Source organism: Canis aureus, chromosome 14 (assembly GCF_053574225.1).
Source record: "Canis aureus isolate CA01 chromosome 14, VMU_Caureus_v.1.0, whole genome shotgun sequence".
Classification (NCBI taxonomy): Eukaryota; Metazoa; Chordata; class Mammalia; order Carnivora; family Canidae; genus Canis; species Canis aureus.
In genome coordinates, this window is record NC_135624.1 from 47,619,458 (window position 1) to 47,643,058 (window position 23,601).

General features: G+C 34.9%; 1 protein-coding gene across 2 annotated transcripts in view; it reads left to right on the forward strand.

Annotated features, from left to right (window-relative positions):
- SLAIN2 (SLAIN motif family member 2) overlaps positions 1-23,601 on the forward strand; it is a 78,440-nt gene that overhangs the window by 7,385 nt on the left and 47,454 nt on the right. For both annotated transcript variants that reach the window (XM_077847946.1, XM_077847947.1), the window contains exon 2: positions 19,928-20,076. In XM_077847946.1, coding sequence (XP_077704072.1) covers positions 19,928-20,076 — 149 coding nt within the window. The remainder of the gene's footprint in view (positions 1-19,927; positions 20,077-23,601) is intronic.

A 23,601-nucleotide genomic window follows, 5' to 3' on the forward strand; every position in this document is an offset into this window, starting at 1 on the left:
TTTAGTATCTTTGCATATTTTGCTCCCATATTATGGGCTATCCCTTTTTTGATACTAATGACCTCAGTATACTTTTTTCTTCATAAATACTTATTTTCTCCATAAATTATTCTCCATAAAAATTCACATTCAATAAAACTTGCCCTTAAGTGTGCGATTTAGTGGGGGTTTTTTTAAGTATATTCAGAGTTGTGCCGCTGTCACCACTATCTATATCCAGAACATTTTCATTAGTACCCTTCCCACTCCTCTGCTTAAAAAAAAAAAAAAAAACCACCAAACTCATTATCAGTCACTTCCCATTTCCCGCTCACTCCAGCTCCACTTATATACTTTTTGTGTGTGTGGAACTGCCTATTCTGATCATTTCATATAAATGAAGTTATGTAATATGTGACATTTTGTGTCTGGCTTCTTTCATTTAGCATAGTGTTTTCCAGGTTCATGTTGTAGCATGTATAAGAACATTTTTTTTTTTCATTCCTTTTTCTGCCTGAATAATATTACCACATTTTTTTTTCTCCATCCCTCAGTTGATGAGAATTTGGGCTCTTTCCACCTTTTGGTTTCTATGAAAAATGCTGCTATGACTATTTACAGGTTTTTATATGTGTATACCAAGGAGTGGAATTACTAGGTCAAATGGTAACTCTGTGTTTAGCTTTTTGAGAAACTGCCAAACTGTTTTCTTTTCCATGGCTGTACCATTTTACATTCCCATCAGCAATAGACAAGGGTTCCAATTTTACCACATTTTCTCCAACACTTGTTATTGTCTGTCTTTTTTGTTATATAGCCACTCTACTTGTATCTCATTGTGATTCTAATTTGCATTTCCCTAATGACTAATGGTGTTGAGCGTGTTTTTAGCTATTTATTGGCCATTTGTCTATCTTTGGAGAAATGTCTATTTAAACCATTTACCCATTTTTAATTGTTACTTGTCTTTATAGCAAGTTGTAAGGGTTCTTTATATATGCTGGATACTAATCCTTTATGAAATACGTGATTTACAGATATTTTCTTTCATTCTCTGTTTTTTCATGGTGGAGTCCTTTGAAACAGTTTTTAATATTATGAAGTCTTACTCTTTTGTTACTTGTGTTTTTTATTTCATGTCTAAGAAACCTGTACCTAATCCAAGATCACAAGATTTATTCCTATCTTTTCTTCTAAAAGGTTTATAATCTTTTTTTTTTTTAATTTTTTTTTTTTTTTATTTATTCATGATAGTCACAGAGAGAGAGAGAGAGAGAGGCAGAGACATAGGCAGAGGGAGAAGCAGGCTCCATGCACCGGGAGCCCGATGTGGGATTCGATCCCGGGTCTCCAGGATCGCGCCCTGGGCCAAAGGCAGGCGCCAAACCGCTGCGCCACCCAGGGATCCCTAAAAGGTTTATAATCTTATATTTAGGTCTTTGATCCATTTTTTAAAATCGTGGTAAAATATACATAATATCAAGTTTCAAGGTTCATTCATGTTATAAAATGTCTCAGAATTTCCTTCCTTTTGATGGTGGGGGGGTGTCTCTAAAGCTTTATCTAGTCTTATAATCCTCAGTGGGCAAGAGAAAGCAATACTTAAATCTTTCTATCCCAAACCTAAGATTGTGTGATGCATATGATTTTCATATTTAAATATAGAATTTATATGTATTTTCTATTTTTTGTGTCAAAAACCCCCCACAAAAGTCAGGCATCAAACAGTTTCCAAGTATATAGTTCATTATCATCAACCATATTCTCACTGTGCAAGAGATTCCCTGAACCCTTCCATCCTGCATGACTGAAACTCTGCACCCACAGAATAGCAACTCATAGCCTCCCCTTTCCCCAGGTCCTGGCAACCACCATTTTAGTTTTTTCTATGAGATTAGATGCCTCATAAGTGGAATCATATAGTATTTATCTTTTTATTGCTAGCCTATTACACTTAGCATATGTCCTTGGGGTTCATTCATGTGTAGCATGTGATGTGGTTCTTTTTTTTATGACTGAATAATATTCTATATATACGCCACGTTTTATTTATCCATTCATCTGTCAGTGGACGTTTGGGTTGTCTCCACCTCTTGGCTATTGTGAATAATGCTGCTGTGAGCATGAGTGTGCAAATATCTGCTCAAATCCTTGCTTTCACTTCTTTTGAGTATATACCCAGAAGTGAATTGCTAGATCAAATGGTAATTCTGTAGGGTTTTTTTGCTTTTTATTTTTGTTTGTTTTTAAGACTTTATTTATTTATTCATGAGAGAGAGAGAGAGGGAGAGACACAGGCAGAGGGAGAAGCAGGCTCCATGCAGGGAGCGTGATGTGGGACTCGATTCCGGGTCTCCAGGATTAGGCCCTGGGCTGAAGGTGGCACTGAGGTAAACTGCTGAGCCACCCAGGCTGCCCCATTTCTGTGTTTAATATTTTGAGGAGCCACCATACTGTTTTCCATAGCAGCTGCACCATGTGGACAAAAGGGGAGTGTATACGTGAAATACTTTTCTAAATGAGTTTTACATTGTTTATTCATCTACTCTGCTGCACTTTTGAGAGAGTTTAATATTGTATATATATATTCTTAAAGACTGCATTACCTAATCAGTATTTGTTAGTTGACATTAGTTGTTAGTATCTAGAAGTTTGTCATTTTATTTTTTCCTTTTTTTCTTCTAGAGATTATTGTTGAAATAAGTCTTACCCTGTATCTGTAGTAGAGAGAACAGATTGAAAATACAGATGTTAGGAAAAATTGATAATGAATTGTCAGGCTCTTAGCAGGGCCCCTAGGAAGTTTTGCAGAACATGAAATCATAAAAAATGAAATTAAAAATAGACTTTGAGAACAGGTGTTCATACCTCTTGTTTTAAGCAGTTGAATATTCAAACTGGTGAGGTGGTTATTTCTTCTTAAAAATGTTTGAGGGACCCCTGGGAGGCTCAGTGAGTTAAGTGTCCAACTTTTGATTTCAGCTCAGGTCATGATCTCAGGGTTGTGAGATCGAGCCCCATGTGGGGTTCCACGCTGGATGGAGAGCCGGCTTTAGAGTCTTTCTCTCCCTCCGCCATTCCACTGCCCCCTACCCTGCAAAAGTTTGAGATTGGAAATCAAATAAGTTCTTCATATCTTGTTAAATCCATTTTACTTTAAATCCGTTTTCTCTTAAGTTTATGAAGACATGTTAAATTCAATCTGACTTCTTATCAATCAGTTTTATTGATAGACTTCTCTTAGAGGTAGATAGCATGTGGTTTTTACTTTTTTTTTTTCACTCATAGACCTTCACATCTAAGAATGAACTTTATTACATGACATCTTTGTTTTATGTATGCTTTTCATGGGAGACCATTGGTTGAATTTGCCTGTAATTTTATTTGCTAAGCCTAGATTAATAAAGCAGTTTGATTTGTACAATTATCACTACTTATCTGAATGGTTTGGCAGTTATTTGTTGATTAATATCTTGAAGTTTGTTTTCTAGATTTTTCTGTACGAAGGAGATGTTGACTTTAACATGGCTCGTGTGTGTGTGTGTGTGTGTGTGTGTGTTGTAAATGAATTAATTATACATCTAGATGAGCATTTTATTCCCTTCTTAGCAGTGGTTTTCCAGTTATAGTAATGTGACTTAAATTTTTTTTTATTAATTGAACAAATACTTGGAACCCTTATGTGTGAACAGCGTAACATCGGGGACACTGAGAAACATGATAATGCAGGTTCTTGCTTTCTTAAAAAATGGAATTTGGCCAAGAAGGACCACATAATTTTTTTTTTTTTAGGACCACATAATTGATTGGTAAAATATACTACCAACACTACTGTTTAATTATGTTCTATATACAAAGTATTGTATAAGGCATTATTTGCATGGCAAATCATTTAATCACAATTTTAAGTTATTATCTACATTTTTTATTGTGGTAACATATACAAAGAAATTGCCATTTTAACCATTTTAAGTGTACATACAGTACAGTGGCATATATGCTGATTGTTATACAGTCATCACCACCATCCATCCTCTAGAAGTTTTTATCTTTCCATGTTGAAACGCTGTATAAACGCTTCATTCCCCTTGCCCCCGGCCCTTGGGAACTATCATTCTCCTTTCTTTGTCTGTGAATTTGACTACTCTAGGAACCTTATATAAGTAAAATCATAAAGTAGTTGCCCTTTTCTGTCTGCCTTGTTTCATTTAGTATTGTGTCTTCAGAGTTCATCTATATTATAGCATCTGTCATGTTATCCTCAATTCGCAGGTAATGAAGTTAAACTCAAAGTCACATAGCTAATACAGTGAATAGAGATTCATGCTAAGCATGAAAATCCTGTCTCATGAAAAACATTTGATCTTGGTTTATTTAACCTATGGGTATTTAGCTTTCAGAAGAGAATGTTTTTTAAATATTTGAAGGAGAATAATTATTAGACTTATTCTGTATAACTCTGGAGATCATTATTAGATCTAATCATTATTAGATTAGATTAGGTATAAATTAGAGACGGGTAGATTTTTAATTGATATAAGGTAGGATTTTCTAATAGAGTTTCTAGATGGTGTGGACTGTCTTTAAAAAGTGTAAGTAACCTTCAGGGGCACTTGGCTGGCTCAGTTAGTAGAGCATATGACTCTTGATCCTGGGGTCATGAGTTCAAGGCCCACATTGGGAATAGATTACATTAAAAAAGTAAAATCTTAAAAAAAAAATGTAATACTTAGTGAAAACTGTTGAATAGTCCTATGACAAAGGATGTTACAAAGAGGTAAAAATTAGTTGAATTAGGTTACCTCTGAGTGGTCTTTTAACTCTCTTTCTGTGATTAGAATATTGCAGTCTATTAAAATATTGCAGAGTATAAAATCCCTTCAAGACAAAGTGCTAAACTTAAATGTGGAAGAGATCTTGAGCAATGGGAGCATCGTAGATTTAAAAAAAAAAAAAAAAGATTTATTCATTTTAGGGTGAGCAAGCTTGGGAAAGGGCAGAAGGAAAGAGAGAGAAACTTTAGCAAACTCAAGCTAAACTCAAACCTAATGCAGGGCTTAACCTCACCACCCCGAGATCACCTGAGCTGAAACCAGGAGTTGGACACCCAACCAACTGTGCCACCCAGGTGCCTCTAGAATTTTATATATGTGTGTGTGTGTGTGTGGGGGGGGGGGGGGGGGGGGGCACATTTCTTTGGATATCTTCTGTAATGGAAGATTCTTTTCTTCGTGAGGGTGGGTATGAGTTTTGAAAACTAAAGTAATTATGCACATGAATAAAAATGATTAGCAGGATATTTAAAGTCTTGAGCAGTCCCAATTCCAATTCTCCTTTTTCTTATTTTTACTTTTGTCAGCACACTTCATAGACATTTATGCCTGGTGGCATGCATGTTCATTCTGCAACAGAGCAACTTTTTGTTGTGTGTGAAATTCTAAATATCCTACTTGGTTTACTTCCTTTGCAATATTACCTATCATTGTTTATACACCATTTTTAAATATATATTAACAGGACAGCCCTGTACTTTGGTCTCTTGAGTCTAGATTGTGAGCAGTTTAAGCAGAGAAACCATTTCATATTCATCTTCATGTGTCTGAACAGGCTCTCAGTATCTTGTGTGTAGTAAGACTTCAGTTACATTAAATCATGTTGAATCAATCTGGTTGTCAGTGATGTTAGGCTGAAATGAGGTGAAGCTGGAAAATTATGAGACCAAATTTCTTGCCTAATTTGATGACCCTTAGGCTAGTTGAGATGAGTTTCCCACACATTCTGAATATTGGCAATACTGAATCTATACTTTCTCATGAAGACTTAAGAAAATACTATATAGATACAGTGCCTTACATTAAAAATCAGCTTTAAGGGACACCTGGGTGGCTCACTGGTTGAGCGTCTGCCTTCAGCTCAAGGCATAATCCCGGGTCCCAGATCGAGTCCTGCATCTGGCTCCCTGCAGAGAGCCTGCTTCTCCCTCTGCCTTTGTCTCGGCCTCTTTCTCTATCTCGCATGCATAAATAAAATCTTTTTTAAAAAAATCAGCTTTAAAATTAAAATACAGTGTCTCTTTGGTAGAATAACAGATGCACTTTGTTTTAAACTTTTGTACTTTTTGTCATTTCTAAATTCCCTATTATGAACACAGATTGCCTTTTTTTTTTTTAAGATTTTATTTTTTCATGAGAGACACCGAAAGAGAGAGGCAGGGAGATAGGCAGAAGGGATAAGCAGGCTCCCTACAGGGAGCCTGATGTGGGACTTGATCCCAGGACTCTGGGGATCATGACCTGAGCTGAAGGCAGACAGTCAACCATTGAGCCACCCAGGTGCCCCACAGATTGCTTTTATAATTTAAAAAATCCTATTTATGGGGCTCCTGGGTGGCACAGTTGCTTAAGAATCCAACTCTTGGTTTCAGCTTGGGTCTTGAGATTGAGCCCTGTGTTGGGCTCTGCACTCAGCAAGGAGTCGGCTTGAGAGATTCTTTCTCCCTCTCCCTTTGCCCCTCCCACTTGTGTGTGCATGTGCTCTCTCTTTCTCAAATATTTTTTAAAAAAATCCTATTTATAAGATTTAAGTTAGTTTCATTACTTTGTGGTCAAATAGGTAATATAACATGATACATAAAAAAGCTATTGATATTTTCCTTATTACTTAGTGTAGTAAGATTATGTCACAGATGAAAAAATTTGGTTCCAATAAGTTTAGACATGTGGGGTTTTTTTGTTGTTTTTTGGGGGGAGGTTTAGATTTTTATTTGACAGAGTACAAGCACGGGGAGCAGCAGGGAGAGGGAGAAGCTGGCTCCCCACTGAGCAGAGAGCCCAACATGGGGCTCCATCCCAGGACCCTGAGATCATGACCTGAGTGAAGGTACATTTAACTGAGCCTCCCAAGAGCCCCTAGATATGTGTTTTTGGAAGAACTAGAGCCCAAGTCAGCTGATATATATGATTTTATCTATTATTCTTGTTTTTAACTTTGCATTTTAAAAATGAAATTACCCAAGTGTAAATTTTCTTTTTAATTTTTTTGAAGATTTTATTTATTTTTGAGACCTGAGTGAGAGAACATGGGCGGGGTGGATAGGGTGTGCAGAAGGAGGAGGAGAAGCCGGCTTCTCACTGAGCAGGAACGCTGATGGGGGCTCTGTCCTGGGACCCTGAGAGACTTAAGGTAATATAAATTCTTATTTTGCCTGTTGCATTTGCTCAGAATCACATCCTCTGGCATCTTTCATTTGAGAACCCAAATTATGGAGGAAATGGACACCTTTAGGAACAACTTAGCTTATTTAAGAGGAAGGCTTTTAAAAACTAGGTCTTTAAACTGGGTGTGTCTCAAAATGCAAAACCTACAGTTTGCTTTGACTTTGAAAAGGTTCAAAGGCTGGAATAAAAATGGAATTTCTTAAAATTGATAAAGGTCTATAGGGAGAAAAAGGAAAAGGGGCTGTATCTTCACGAAATGTGAAAAAAATAATAAAAAGAAGATAATGAAGTTTGTGGAAGTATTTGGAAAGGTAAGGTGAAGAGGGAGATATTGTTTAGTTAAAAATTAGAGGTTTAGAATTCTTGAGGATGAATCAAATTATTTCCCACTGCTACAGTTTTAGAGGGGAACTCCTCCCACACACAGCCCTCCATTCAAGCGCTTTTGCTCATTTTTCTGTGAGAGAGTAAAAAAGTATCAACTATGTGTGGCTGTTAAGAGTTTTGTTTGAAAGATGTGAATAAGAAGCAGGGGTGGGCCAGGCTAAGTTTGTAAGTGATCTCTACATCTGATAACATTAAGGAATGGAATTTAATAGATACTATCAAGTTAGGAGGTTTTAGAAGTATGTATTTAATGCCTAATTAGTATTGTATTTTATAAGTATAATGTAATTAGATTATATGTCTTTATTAACATTAGATACAGAAAGAATAATTTAGTAATTTAGGATGTGAATATCTTTTGAGTGGGCTTGCTAATTTCCTTTCCAGGAGGGAGATAATTGACTTGTGTTGACTTGTCATAGTAAAATTCTTGTTTGCCATTAGTTATTCTTAGCTAGGGCTGTTCTGGAGAGGATTAAAAAATAAAATTTAAAAAACTGATGAATCCTAGAAACCTGAGTCCGGAGGCTTGGAACTTGACAAGCTGGCACTGTAAGATCTCAGTGGTAGTATGGCAAATGAATGAGACAGGCTAACAAATAGCACTATGTATTATCTAGTTTTGTGCTGTTTCATCTTTAAATTCCTCTCTAGCACTATGCCTGGCCAATGGTAGCTGCTATGTTAATATTTGTTTAAACGACCAAGTGGAACTTGATAGTAAGCCTTCAAAGTACTTGCAGTTTAATTTGGAAACAGAATGAACACGAAATTTGGTTTTCTCCAAAACCAACAATAAGAGTTCATAGAAGAAGGGCTTATATGGCCTTGAACATGACAACTGGAACAAAGGGTTTAGGTACAGGTGGAAGGGTATTTCTTGCTGTTCTGTCAGAATCAAAAAGGATAAGGTCTGTGTTTGAGTAGGGTAAAGAGAAAGCCTGTGAAGATACTTTAGTGAAGTATGTTGGGAAACAAGTGAGAAACAAAGTTGAATCATCGGGTTGGGGACCATATTTGTAGGCAGCCTGTGAAATCTAGGAAGAGATTTTTTTGAGTGTTGTAATATTCTTACCAAAATGGTGTTTTGGAAAGATTAGTATGGCAATAGTATTAAGATGGGACTAGAAGACACAGCTATGCTTAAAGGTTAGAAAACTGAGCCTCTGAGTTTTATCAACTTCTTGCACCCAGAGGCACATGCGGCAACTCGAAATCAAGCCAAAGTATTGAGTGATATTCTTTCCATTTCATCCCAAGTATTCATAATTGATTACATAAAAATCATATCAAACTACTAAATGATCAAAGATCAGATTAGTTTTGTTCCTCTTATAAGACATTTACATTGTTTAATAATAGCATTTTGGTCTTACTAGCTTTCTTATATGAGGATATTGACATTTTGGGCCAGATAATTCTTTGTTATGGAGGCTGTCCTGTGTATTGTAGGATGTTGTAGCAGACAAAAATGCCTCCAGATATTACCAGATGTCCCCTGGAGGCAAAATCCCCACGAGTATTGCCTTACAGCATACTTATGATACAGCCTCAACTTAACCAGAAATATTTAGTGCTATATTGCAGGAATAAGTATTGCATTTTAGTAATTTAGTAATACTTCACATTTCTAAGTCATAAAATGGTAATGTTCTGAAAATTAAGAAAAACTAAAGTAATTTATTGTACAAACCTGGACACTATTTGAAAGTCAAAGAAGTGCTGGGATGCCAAAACAGGCTTAAATTAGGATTCCCCTGGGCAAACTGGATGTGACCAGTCATCCTAGGAGTCACACATACTTTGGGTACTTACTATGAGTAGGGTAGTATGTTAAGGTGGTAAGAAGTAGGCATGAGAATTATGGTGTTTGGACAGCCTCATGAAAAAAGATAAGCCTTGAATTGGTCTTGAAGTGAGGCTTGAATTAGACTAGGAAAATGGAAAGGAAGTTCTGTCCCCCGCCCCCATAGTAAAAAGAACTAGGAACAAAGACCTCTATGGTTTAACTGTCCAGGATACATAAAATGAACATTTATTTGGGCGGTTTGGCAGGATAAGTTTTTTACTGGTGTACATGGGAGAGAAGATCAAAGGATGTAGTTTTGGATGAGATAACAGGATCTTAAAAATTAAGCTGTAGGCTGTATCCGATAGGAAAGTTTTTGAGCTGTGAAACAATGTTCTACTGATCTGTACTTTAGCTAAATGGTAGTGGGTAGAGGATAGATTGGAGGAGTAAAAGTCTAGTAGGTATGGGGAAACCACTTGAGATTATCATAATTGCTTATGTTGGGTGAGATGAGAGTCTCGACTTGAGTGAAGTCAGCGGAAATGAAAAGGGATGGATTTTAGGGGCATAAATGAATTGATAGGATGTGTTGATTGAGCACATTGAGTATGTGGAGAGAGAAAACAGTCAAGATTAACATAAAATTTTTCATTCATTGAAAAAAATAGTGGTGCTATTTTATGTTTGTTTGGAGGTACTTGATTTTGGGGGGGGGTGTTTGTAGGAAACCCTTGGAGTTCTGTGATACTTAGAAAGATTAGGATTAGAACTATTTGAAAATCACATATGTCCAAAGAATAGTTGATTATGGTGAAACAAAGACTTCTTCAATTTAAGTTTCTGATAAATTATAAAATAGTGGGAACAAATTTATTGTAATATCTTGTGAGTCAGCAGTTGATAGAATAACAAAAATCCTGTGATATAGAAAATGTGTGAAGAAATAAAAAAGCTCAATTTTTACACTTTGTAATGTGTATTTTCAGACCCTTACGTCATCACTTCTAGTTTTGGTAATTAAACTTTAATAAGTGATACGGAGAAAAACTGATGGGGAAAGGAAGAGAGTTAAGGGACTGGAGAATAGGCTAAATTTATCCGCTTGAAGACCCTGGGATAATTTGATTACTGTCATTTGGGGAGATCCTGGTTAGTTTTTTGTTATGAGTATTTTGAAAAGAAATAGAATGGATATGAATTAAAATAGAAAAAAATCAGTTCCCATCTTGCAACTAGAGTTACTAAGTGGAACAATCAAGAATAACTATGGACTTTTTGTATAATTTTTCAAAAGTACAGTGCCCTATTATGGATTCTTTATAGTTATTTCTATCATTCTGCAGTATTGAGTTCCTTTTCTTTGTGTGGGGCAGGTTTCTTTGGGGTTGAGAATAGAGCATAAGAAATTGGAAGAAAAAAAAGAAAGAAATGATGGGGAAGTACTATTCCTGCCTTTGAGATGCTTTGAGTCCCATATGAAAGACAGTTATATAATTATATATAAATTGTATATACGTACACAACTATAAATTCTAACAATTGAGGACTAGATTCAGTTTTCTTTCTAGGACAATGCCAGTTCTAAAAATACTGTCCCTCTGGCGCCTCAAAAGTATTTTATGTGTTTTAACCATTTCAGTATATGGTATATGTCCAGGAATCCTCACATAGCCACTCCTATCTTTCTTCTTATGTAACTCAAAAAGAGAAGAGAATGTCTGAGCTGGTCTTAATATTAACTTTAATTCTATAAACCGAGTACAGTGTATCATTCTCACTTCTCCTCTGGCATGTGACATAAAAATATTGCCAGATCTTTCTTTAACACTTCAGTTACCTGATATTTTAGGCTAACCTATTGTTGGGGATAAACACATATATTTAAATACAAATATTTAAACATATATATATAATATATATAACATACTGATAAATATGAATAAAAATGAAAAATGAACATATATAACGTATATAGTATTTAGATTCCTCCTATTTTGTTCATATTTTCACAAAGCGGATAAAATATTTTAAATTTATAATTCAAGAAACTCATTTTTAAAGATTTTATTTATTCATGAGAGAGATAGGCAGAGACACAGGCAGAGGGAGAAGCAGACTTCCTGCCGGGAGCCTGATGCGGGACTCGATCCCAGGATTGAGGCAGGCGCTCAACTGCTGAGCCACCCAGGTGACCCAAGAAACTAATTTTAGAACCAGTAGGAATACTGCAAATAGAAAATTCTCTGATAGAAGGGTGTTTAATCTTTATTGTATTAATAAACCTTTATTACCAGCATATTGTGGATTCTAAGTTTATGCTCTCATATCTTAGATATTTGTGCAGGAACTTTCTTCACAATAAGAGAAATGTATTAATTTGTAAAACGTAACCTTAGTTGACAAACTGTTAAAAGTCATTATAGTATGCATTATGATCTGGAATTTGAAGGACATGTCATTTGCTAAAAGTTATGACTTGTTAGCCTTAAGTACCATGGCTCCTATAGATAAAGTCTTGTTTAAGGCATTTCACCAATAAAGTTAGTTATTAACAAGCAAGGTACTCTAAAAGAATCAGTGTGAATTAACATACACTCTCCATATACATGTAACTTATATATGTAAATATATACACATGTAATTATGTTCTCTTTTGGCTGAAAAGTTCTGCTACCAGTAGTAATTGTTATCTAGGTATGTGGTTGTGGCTGAAATTCTATGTTTAGTCAGTATACTAAGGACTGTCTTGCTTTTGCAGCTATTGTCAAAATTTGCAGTCTAGTATAGTTTGAGACTCTCAGCCTTTCTGATATCTTTTCTCAAACAAAACAATACACCAAAAGAACCTTTAGTTTTTGATTGTTGCACTCTAGGTTGGTCTCACTATAACTATTGTTTCTAAGCAGTACGTGGCTATGCCTCAACAGAAGATTGTGTTTTTGAAGAAGTAATTTCCAACCTCACTTTTGTGAATTCCAGTGAATATCAAAACTGTTTTGAATTTCTTAAAATTAAAAAACTCTTGCCATGCTGGAATGAGAATCAAGAGAGTGGTACTTCCAATGAAAATGGAAGTAAGAGTGTCACTGTCTAAAACTTTAGAATTCACCATTTTAAAGCTTTTTTTCAGTCTTTTTGGCTTGCGTGCTCTGCTCTGTTTTTTGATTCACTGTGTTGTATTTTGCTGTCATACTTTCTGTTTATATGTGTATCCTCCCTACCCTGTAGCTAGTGTCACTTCAGTGATTGTAAACTGTTGTAAAAATTTATTAGTGAATTTGCTTTGCTAATAATTGCCGTTATTAGTAGTAATACCAATGATAATTTTCTAAAAACCAGAAGAGTATTTTATATTTCTTTATATAAATGTAGTATATATGTCTTTAAGTCAGCTAATGGGCCAAGTATAATAGTTAATAGCATGATCAATCTAAAATTTCAAAAAACTGCTATATATATGAACTGAAGATATTTTTCTTCAATTGAGAATGGAGTTGTAATTTTTTTTTAATTGTAATAGTGGGATCGATTACAACTTTATATTTTATGGTTGGTAGGGCTTAGGAAAAGAGAACAGAGAACAGCAGGAGCCATTAGAATGATACTACATTGGAGCCTTTTTTTTTTTTTTTTTTCAAGGCAAATTCTACCCCCCAATGCAGGGCTCGAATTCACAACCCTGAGATCAAGAGTCACTTGCTCTGCTGACTGAGCCAGCCAGGAGCCTCATTAGACAGTAAAATATAATAGTTAAGAACACAGGTCCTGGAGTAATCCTGTTTGTCGCTTAATAACTTTGTCACTGTGGACAGGTCATTTATCTCATTGTGCCTCAGTGACCAGATTTATATGTAAAATGGGGATTACAGTAGCGCCTATTCAGGGGTTTATTGTGAAGATTAAAGAGTTAGTATATTTAAAATATTGAAACCGTGCCTAGCATGTAATAAACATTTGATAAAATATGAATAATAACACTTCCTATTGCCACATTGACTAGGAAAGCTTGGTAAATCATTATAAAGTGATGTATTCTAAGAATTTTAGAATTAAATTATATTTAGTTTGGGGTAAAACCAAAGATACTTCTGTTACTGAAAGCTTTTTAAAAAATCATAAAATTATAAAAATAGAAACAAAATTATAATCTCAAAATAGTCACTTTGATGTTTCCTTTACCTTTCTTCATGTGTATTTTTAAATATTGTAATCATGTTTTATTCAGTCTTCATTCAGATGGCAGATACTTAATCATCTCTAAATGTCAATCACTGTACCAGAGATTATGCATTGAATTTTGTGAAGACAGAGCCTCTTTTTTTTTTTTTTTTTTTTGCCTCATATATGCTTTAATAAACAGAGAAGGATGATTTTGAGGTGTTAAAATCTGATTATTTTCCTTGGCCTGTAAAAATTTTACACACTAATCTAAAATTCATTCCAATAACAATTTTAATGTAACTTTTATTTTTACCTTTAAGTTAAATCTTTGCTGCTGTTAGCTTCACTAACTTATTTTCAGCCGACTACAATATGAAAAGTGATTACTATGGTTACCATAAATTCAGCAAAGTAACTCCAGTTTCCCTTCCTGTCCATTATTTATTTATTTTTCCATCATTTAATTATATGTCTACTGTTTATCAGAAAATCAGGAGAGACACATTCCAAACTCTAAATAATTTGGGAGGATAGAACTGGTAGGGAGAGGGAGGTTATTACCACTCCTTACATTTGTACATTCCTATATTACTGAAAGGCATTGTTACTTTTTAAAAAGTAATAAACTTATATTCTTAGCTGTTTTTATCACCAATCATATTATATAGGTATGTGTGACATATGGGCCAAAATATGATTTATTACTGTCAGTTTCATAGTACTCTTATATACATTTTTACTAGTTCTCTCAGTCTTTATATATATAAATTATATTTAATGGTGTTCAATTCTTCTGTAATGGTCCTTCTAAGAGAAAAAGTATCTTGAGGGCTGGTTTATTTCTAACAGATTTTTAAAACAACTTTATTGAGATAATTTACATACTATAAAATTTGCCTGTTTAAAGTGTACTGTGGGGTGACTGGGTGGCTCAAAGGGTTAAGGATCTGCCTTCAGCTCAGGTTATCATGCCAGGGTCCTTGGATGAGTCTTGCCTTGGGCTCCCTTTCCCTCTGCCTGCCACTCCGCCTGCTTGTGTTTGTACACTCTTGCTCGAGCTCTCTGTCAAAAAAAAAAAAAAAAAAAAAAAAAAACTTAAAAAAAATAGAAATAAACTGTACTATGGTTTTTAGTATTCATTGATTTTTAGTATATTTACAGATTAGTACAATTATCACCATACTCTTGTTTCAGAATATTTTCAACATCTCCCAAAGAAACCATGTACCCATTAATAGTCACTTCCTATTTCTCTTCTCCCTGCCCCTCTCCCATCCCTAGGCAAACACTAATCTATTTCTTTGCCTCATAGATTGGCCTATTCTAGACATTCCATATAAATGATATCATATAGTATGTACGTGGTCTTTTGTGGCTGGCTTCTTTTACTTAGTTATATACTATGTTTTTGAGGTTCACCCATATTTTAGCATTTTTATTCCCTAATTTTTAAATGTCTCTTTTCAGCTTATAAATACCAACTTAAAAACTTCAAAAGGACAGAAGTGAACAAAGTTGTAAAATAGGTAATTTTGTAATTAGAATGAATATTAGAGGAATTTCCTTTTTGATAGGGCATGTTTAAATGACTGCAAAGATGCTCTTCTGAGAGATGTTGAAGAAAGATTTCCCTGATGAAGTGACATTTAAGCTGAGATGCAGTGAAAAGTAGGAATGGGCGGGCTGAGGTTGGGCAGAGAAGGATGAGATAAGCAAAAAGTAGAATTGAGCTTATTTCAGGCAAAAGAACGACATGCACATGTGACCTAGAAGCAAAAGTATTGGGCTTTCCAGGAATAGAAATTAGTACCATATGGCTGTTATTAAGATTTGGGTGGTGGAGGAGGATGAGAAATGTAGCTTAAAAAAAAAAAAAAAAAAGTACCACAACAGATCACTGCTCATGCCTCAGGGGCTGTGGGGGCCATTTTTTGCGGAGGACTCAATCATAAGAGCAAAAGGAATGTGGCACAGAATTTTAGTGCAGAAATATTAAGATACTCAGATTCATATTTTTGAAAAACAGGTTTTCTTGTATAGAAGAGATCAAAAAGAAGTAAGATCAGAGATTTTCAGGGGTTTTTTGTTTTGTTTTAAGGATTTCTCTTTTTCAAAATTGTTTTGGCCATACTTTGCCCTTTACATTTTCATATAACTTTTAGAATTAGCTTGCCATATCTATAAAAATGCCTGCTGAGATTTTTTTTTAAGGATTATGTTCAGTTGTGTAGATCAGTTTGAAAAAACTGACATCTTGACAGTATTGAGTCTTCAGGTCTCCATTTGTTTAAGTCTTCTTTATTTTATCTCAGCAATGTTTGCTTTCAATGCACAACTCTTGTACTTCATTTATTATAACATATTTGAATTGTTCATTGATAAGGTATAGAAATACAATTGATTTTTTTGCCTATTCATCTTATATCAGCCTTACTAAGCACATTTATCCTAGTTGGATGTTGTGGGTTTCCGTAGATTCCTATAGAGGTGTTACTAAATACAGGACCATATCACCTACAAAATAAAGACTATTTGACTTCTTTCTTTTCAGTATATCTTTAATTTCTTTTTCTTGACTTATATTTGCTACACACTCCAGGATGGCTTTGTTTAGAAATGATGAGTTTGCATCCTTGACTTTGTTCCAGTCCTAGAGTAACTCAGCCTATTCACCATTAGATCTATTTTTCTGAGTTGTGTAGAATTGGTATTATTTTTTTCCTTAATATTGATAACATTAATAAAGTGAATCTGGGCATGGGTTTTTTCTTTGCAAGATTTGTAATTACTAGTTCCAATTTCTTTTTGTAAACCTCTTCGGATTCTCGGTTTCTTTGTGAGTCCCATTTGGTAACATATCTTTCTATAGAAATTTGTATATCCGAGTTACCTGTTAGCATAAAATTGTTCATAGTATTCCTTTATTATCCTGATCATAGCAGTGTTCATTCTTTATTTCTAATTTTGGTTATTAGTGTTTTCTAACTTTTCTTTGGTAAATGTAAAGATTTACCATTTTTAGATCTTCACAATGCAACACCTTTGGGGTATTTTCCCCCCCTCTATTTTTCTATTTCACTGATTTTTGCTAATATTTGTATTTTCTTTCCTTCTGACTGCCTTGAGTTTAATTTGTTCTTCTTTTTTTACGTTTTTTATGTCGATTTGAGATCTTTTTCCTAATGTTTAAAATTATAAATTTTCCTCTCCTGTCTTCATTACATAATATTCGTATATTTTTGTTTTTATTCGGTTCAAGATATTTCCTAATTTCCCTTGTGTTATAATCTTTGACTTGTGGTTATTTATAAGTGTGTTGTTTAATTTCCAAATATTTGGGATTTACTAAATTTCTTTGTTGATTACTAATTTAATTGCATTGTAGCCAGAAAACAAACTTTGAAGAATTTCAAGTATTTTAAATTCAGAAACTTATTCATGATTGAATTGGTCTGACCTGAAAAATGTTCCATGTGCACTTAAAAAAGAACTTGTATTCTATTATTGATGGGTGGAGTGCCCCCTAATTGTCAGTAAAGTAAAAGTGATTGATAATGTTCAAGATTTCTGTATCCTTACTGATTTCTCCACGTAGCTCTTTTTTCAGTTAGCAAAGGGGAGCTATTGAAAACTCCAAATAAAATTTCTCAATTGTCTCTTCTTTTATTCTACTACTTTTATTAAGTATCTTTATATTTGATTGTTATACCTTCCTGCTGGGGTTTTTTTTTTTTTTTTATGTTTCTCTTTGTTACTAGTAATATTTCTTAAACTCCAGCTCTCTTATGGTTACTATTCGCATGGTATATATTCTCTTTTAGTTCAACCTACTTGTGACTTTGAATCTAAGATATTTCTTCTGTAGATAACATAGTTGGGTCTTTTTTTTTTAATCCAGTCTGACCATCTTTGTCTTTTGAGTGGATTATTTATGTCTGTTCACATTTAATGTAATTAATCATGTCTGCCATTTTGCTTTTTGTTTTCAATTTGATTCAAGTATATTCTGTTTTCCTGCTTTAACATTTTTTTGGCATAATGAGTGATTTCTAGTTGCATCCTGGACATTGTGTTATGTTGTGAGACTCATAAACATGTTTCTTCTTTTTTAGACGACAGTGTTGTTTAGATGTAGTGAGTGGGATAGATGTTGAGCTCCCTGCCAGGCCATGTTGGCATCATGTCAGTAAAAGTGGAGCCCTGGCTCACACTCCCTTCTTCCAGATAGATGGGGTGTAAAGTAAGCTCTATACTGGGCTCTACTGACATGTAGAGGACTGGGAAAGGGAAATGAGGTGCTCATTTCCCCTTGCCTCCTACATTGTTGATGCTGGTTAGGGCTGGAGGCCTTATGACTTAATTTTAGCAGAATTAGGGTAATGAAGTTATAGGTTTTGAATTTTCTTGGCAAGTAAAAGCTTGACTAATCTCAACATGTTGTAAATTGCATTAGCCATCGATACCCTAGCAGCGTCCATCAGAACTAAGTCTCTCTTAATTAAACCAAATATTATTCAAAAACTTCAAAAGTGCCAGAATGAGAAAAATGCTTTTAGCAGGCAAAAGTTATTTTGAAGTCTATGTGTTTGCAATAAACAGAAATAATATGTATAGTTACTCAAATGTTTTTTATTTGGGATTTTCTTTAAAATTCAGGGACTAAAACACCTTGGTCTTGATAAAAGAGAATCCAGTTACAAGTTACAACCCAGTTTATGTGTTCTTTGGTAGGCTTAGAAGTACGTCAGTCAAAGATTCCTTGACTGAAGAATAATTTTGTGCCAATACCATTTGGGCCACAACCCTCCGTTTTTAGATTTCAGACACTGAAATAAGAGGAGAGAGTGATAAGAGATAGTTGGCATACTCAGGATTAATTGAATCAGTCTCCCTCTTTTCGTCACTCTAGGAATGTACAGGTTGCTACATTAACTTTTATCTGTTAGTGGAAGGAAGGAGCAGTCTCTATTGCCAGTTAGGGAAGTGAATATAGGAACAGTGGGTGAAAAGGTAGTTTGTGCATGTAGTATTAGCAAGACTTGGTGACAGATTATTGAAGGTAGGAAATAAAACAGAGGAATCCAAAATTGCTCTTAAGTTTTTAGCCTTTATAACTGAAAGAATTATGATGCCATTGACAAAAATAGGAAAGCTACCCTTCATGGGGTATAGGAGAGATGATGATACTTCATCATCTGTGATTTATTTTGAATTATTGTTTTATTCACTTAGTTTATAGTAGATTCTGTCTTTTTAAATATTCTAAAAGCACCTTAAAATTTTCTATCATTTCTAGAGAAATGATTATTCACTCTATTAGTCTTAATTATCTTAATCAGAGCTAAATAGTTGATGTGAGTGACACACCTAAGGGGAGATGAGAAAAGGGATAGAAAATGTATATAGTGTCACTAGAAAGTTCATCAAGTCTGGTACAGATATATTTAAATATTTACATCAGAAGATGCTTCATTTTATTGCCCTAACTTGATTAATGTAAAATGTGAAATTGCTAACTCCTGATCTTATTGAGATATTTAACTATGTGGGTAAATCAAAGTATACTTTTGTTTACTTCATTAATTCCACTTAAATATCTTAATTTGAAAACCACTCTGGTTAAAATTCAAGTAACTTCACATTTTTCATATGGCATCATATTTGAAATAAATCACTATCAATTGACATAATCTAGACCAATCTGAGGAAAAAACTATGAAGTAGAAAATTTAAGTGTTTACCTCCCGTGTCTTCTCACTTTTTTTTTTTTAATACCTTCCACAGGAGCTTATAAAATACTGTCCTATTCTTTCCCAAGACTGAAGTGAATTTTATAGATGGAGTCATACTGTTACCAAGGATTTAAAGTATTATTTTTCTCTGATATATCATGGTTTAAAAAGAGGGCTACAGAGTGGGTACTGCTTAACTAAAAGGAATGAATTACTAGTGGTAGGTTTTTGTGTGGTTTGAGGCAGGAAGAGAACTGGGAAGTGGAAAACTATCTCTTCATTCTGTCTCCTAGATAATATTTAATAATATGGTTGTATTAGGGAGTTGGTCCAATACTACTGAAAACAGAAAAAACTATTGTAAAGACAGATGTTTGTCCATAGTTTTTGTAAGGAAGGTAACAGAAAAATAAGATATTTTAGGATTGGACAGTCGGTTTCATTTGGGTTTATTTAATATTTGAAATTTGGGTTAATTTTGCTTGTTTTAGTATCATTTTCTTTTTATGTATAAAGTAAAATATGGATGATTTTAAAGATACTCCTTGGCACCTACAGTGCTGCCCCTCCCAATTTAAATCTGTCCGAAAGGATCTCTATCTTATAACCTTGTGCTTAATAATGAATGTTACTCTTTTTTTGTTTTTGTTTTCTTCTAGGCTGTATTCATCACCAAAGAAAAAACTAACACCATTGCAGAAATCAGTCAGTCCATTAGTTTGGTGCAGGCAAGTTTTGGATTACCCAAGTCCTGATGTTGAATGTGCTAAAAAGTCTCTTATCCACAAACTTGATCAAACTATGTCAGGTATGTCTGTAATTTTACTTGTAAATTCATCTCTTTTCTTTAATCAAAAACAGGTAAATGGGGATCCCTGGGTGGAGCAGCGGTTTAGCGCCTGTCTTTGGCCCAGGGCGCGATCCTGGAGACCAGGGATTGAATCCCACATCAGGCTCCTGGTGCATGGAGCCTGCTCCTCCCTCTGCCTGTGTCTCTGCCTCTCTCTCTCTCTCTGTGTGACTATCATAAATTAAAAAAAAAACAAACAAAAAAAAACCAGGTAAATGATGAGCAGGTATGTTTTTAGGAAGGCACTTCTTTGGTTGGTAGTGTTTTTTGAGTCTCATTGTGCGAGCATGTCATGTACATAACCCTGTGCTGTTACTTAATAGCTTTTTCCTCCCAATCTTTTCATTTTTATTTTTCTTCATCCTAAAGAATAATATCCATGGGGGCACCTGGGTGGCTCAGTGAGTTATGGCCTACCTTCAGCTCAGGTCATGGTCCCGGGGTCCTGGGATTGAGCCCAGAGACAGGCTCCTTACTCAGCTGAAAGTCTGCTGCTCCCTCTGACCCTCTCCCCTGCTTTTGCATGCATGCTCTCTCACTCTCTCTCTCTCAAATGAATAAATAAAAAATCTTAAGAAAGTAATATCCATGAAATAATGGGTTTTATGCAGTAGGTTTTCTTCTCCCAATACAAGCTAAAACAAATAACTATGAAAATACAGGCTTGGTATCATCTAAAATCATCTCACCACCTTTGGGAAATTCTGATGTGATTGGAAGGTACAGGCCGAAAACCTAAGAGACCTCATTCTCGTTCTAGCACTTTGTTACTGAGTGACTCTTAGCATTATTTAACTTGTGTGAACTCAATTTTCTCATAAGAATGATGAACCTTGTAAGGTTATTTTAAGGAGTAGACAATAATGTTTATAAAAGAGCCTAATAAGTTTCTCTGGCTCATAGTAGGTATTTAGTAAATGTATTCATTTTCCTTCCCTGTTCAAATGTTACTGTTTTTTGTTTTTAACTTGGCATTTTAGTTCAGATTGCTTTTATGCTCTTTTGTTTAATAGCATTCACAAAGCTGACAAAATGTGTCTGTCACTATGGTATTTAATATAGCATGCCAGTGTGGGTAGAAATGTAGGAAAAGTATTATTGACTCCTTCTTGGAATTTCTCTCAATCTCTTCAGAATGTTACTATTTTTTTTGGAATACTTATATAGTGAGGAATTGATGTTACTAATCTTAAATAGGTTTTCTGTTTGTTTTGTTGGTTTTGTTTTGTCTTGTGTCTGCTTGTGTTTACTTGACAGCCATGTACTTAAAAATTGCTTATTTTGTTTATTAAAACACATGTTCTCTGTGTCATTATTTAGACCTTTAGAACACAGTGTGTTCTCTATGTGTCATTATTTAGACCTTTATTAAAAATATCTTTAGGAATAATTTTCCAGTACTCTATCTCATCTTAGAAATAATTTAAGTATATTTTACAGTTAGGAATTTTCATCATTCAGTACTATATATTCATAACCTACTATATGCTAGTTATTGTTCCCTCTGAGGATATTGCAATGAATAAAATAGACCAGAGCTTATATTCTAATGGGGTGGCAGACAATAGATAAATAAACATACAAAAAAAAAACATATTTCAGGGGGCACGTGAATGGCTCAGTGGTTAAGCATCTGCCTTTGGCTCAGGTTGTAATCCTGGGGTCCTAGGATCAAGTCCTGCATCAGGCTTCCTTCAGGCAGCTTGCTTCTCCCTCTGCCTATGTCTCTGCCTCTGTGTGTGTCTCTCATGAATAAATAAAATATTTTTTAAAAACCGTATTTCAGGAAAATATGAGTGATTGAAGGGGAAAGGTGAAAGAGGAAATAAGGTATTCGAGGTAGAGAAGACAGCATGTTTAAAGGCTCTGTGGGAGCATGGGAATGGCCCACACATGAACACCTGGAACAGGCCAGAGTGTTGGCTGGAGAAAACTAAGGAAGGGAGAGATGTGAGATATGACCAGAAAGATAGTAGGAGCCAGACTTTGCAAGGCCTTATAGGTTATGTTAAAGGTTTTGGACTTTATTCTAAAAGCAATGGAAAGATATTGGAGGGTTTTATTCAGGGGTGTGGTGTATATGGTCAGGAAGACATGACCAGGTTTGCATTTTGGTTAAGGTCCTGCTTAGCTACAGCTATGGAGGGTAAATTGGAGAAAGCCAAAAGTGAATGAACCTAGGGTGCTTTTGTGGGAAGTTGGTAATGACAGCCAGGCAGCATGTGTTGATGGTAGTGAAGATGAAAAGATGTGATAGGAAAAATGAATGAATGAGATTTGAGGAAATGAGGGAGAAGTATCAACAATGATCTAGTTTTTCTAGTTTTTCAGGAAGTATCAACAATGATCTAGTTTTCATTGCTTTGCCAATGGTCAGAAATACTGAATAAGCTAGGGATTTTAGAATAGAATAGAAGAAAGAAATACTATTTTAAGTATTGATTTTTCTTGTATATAATTACACTCAATATCTTCTACTTTTTATTGTTTCTGTAATTTTGCATGTTGCATGAATGTTATTAATTATTTTCAGGTAAGAAATTCAGGAAGAGAATTCAGTGTTAGTGGGAAAATCATGAGTTCAAATTTGGAAATTTTGGCCCTGAGGTATATTTGCCATACCCATAGGGGAGACATTAAATGGGCAGCACACATGGGACCGAAGCCAGGTAAACTTAGGACTGGAGATATAAATAATAGGCTGTTTTTGGAATAGAGATAATTGATGTCAGGGTTATGAATGAGATTTCTTAGGAGAAGGAATATGACACAGGATCAGAAGATAAAAGGGCTGAGGACCTCAAATGCTACTGATTAAACGAATAACCAAGGAGAACAGAATAAGCTTAAAAGGAGATTAAAGAGTAAAGGGAAAGAAATTAGCACCCCAATTTGTGCTCAGGTTGGTATTGCGGAGATTATGCTACATATTAAATGTGTTTAAGTGTGACATATTGTCTCATGGTGAATATAGACAAAACCATAGTGTCCGACTTACTACACCATCCAACTCAACAGAAAATGTTTCCTCCTCTAAAGCACTGCTTTGCCTAGTAGGCAAACCAGAAACTTTAGTCATCATCTTTTTTTTTCCTTTAGCAATCCTTTTAGTTTTTAATACCCATTTTTTTTAAATATTGTCACCTCTGTTGCCTAGTTCAGTCTCATCTATTTAACATAAAAATGTCCATCAGTTTTCTTCCTAAACTGATTGCATCATATTTCTCTTGCTCAAAATTCACCGATGGTGAATAAAGTTCATTTTCCTGAGCATTGTTTCCAGGACTTCCATGAACCTAGCCCAGCCGTGTTTTCCTATTTCCTATGTGCTTGACCTTTCTGTGTTACTCAGTCTTATTCCCTGAACACACTGTGTATTGTCAAGGCACTGCTTTTGTTCCTGTTATAAACACGGGTGAAAGTCCACACTTGCCTCATTTTCAGTGGTCTGTCAGATTGCTGCTCATCCTCTCAAGATTGCTC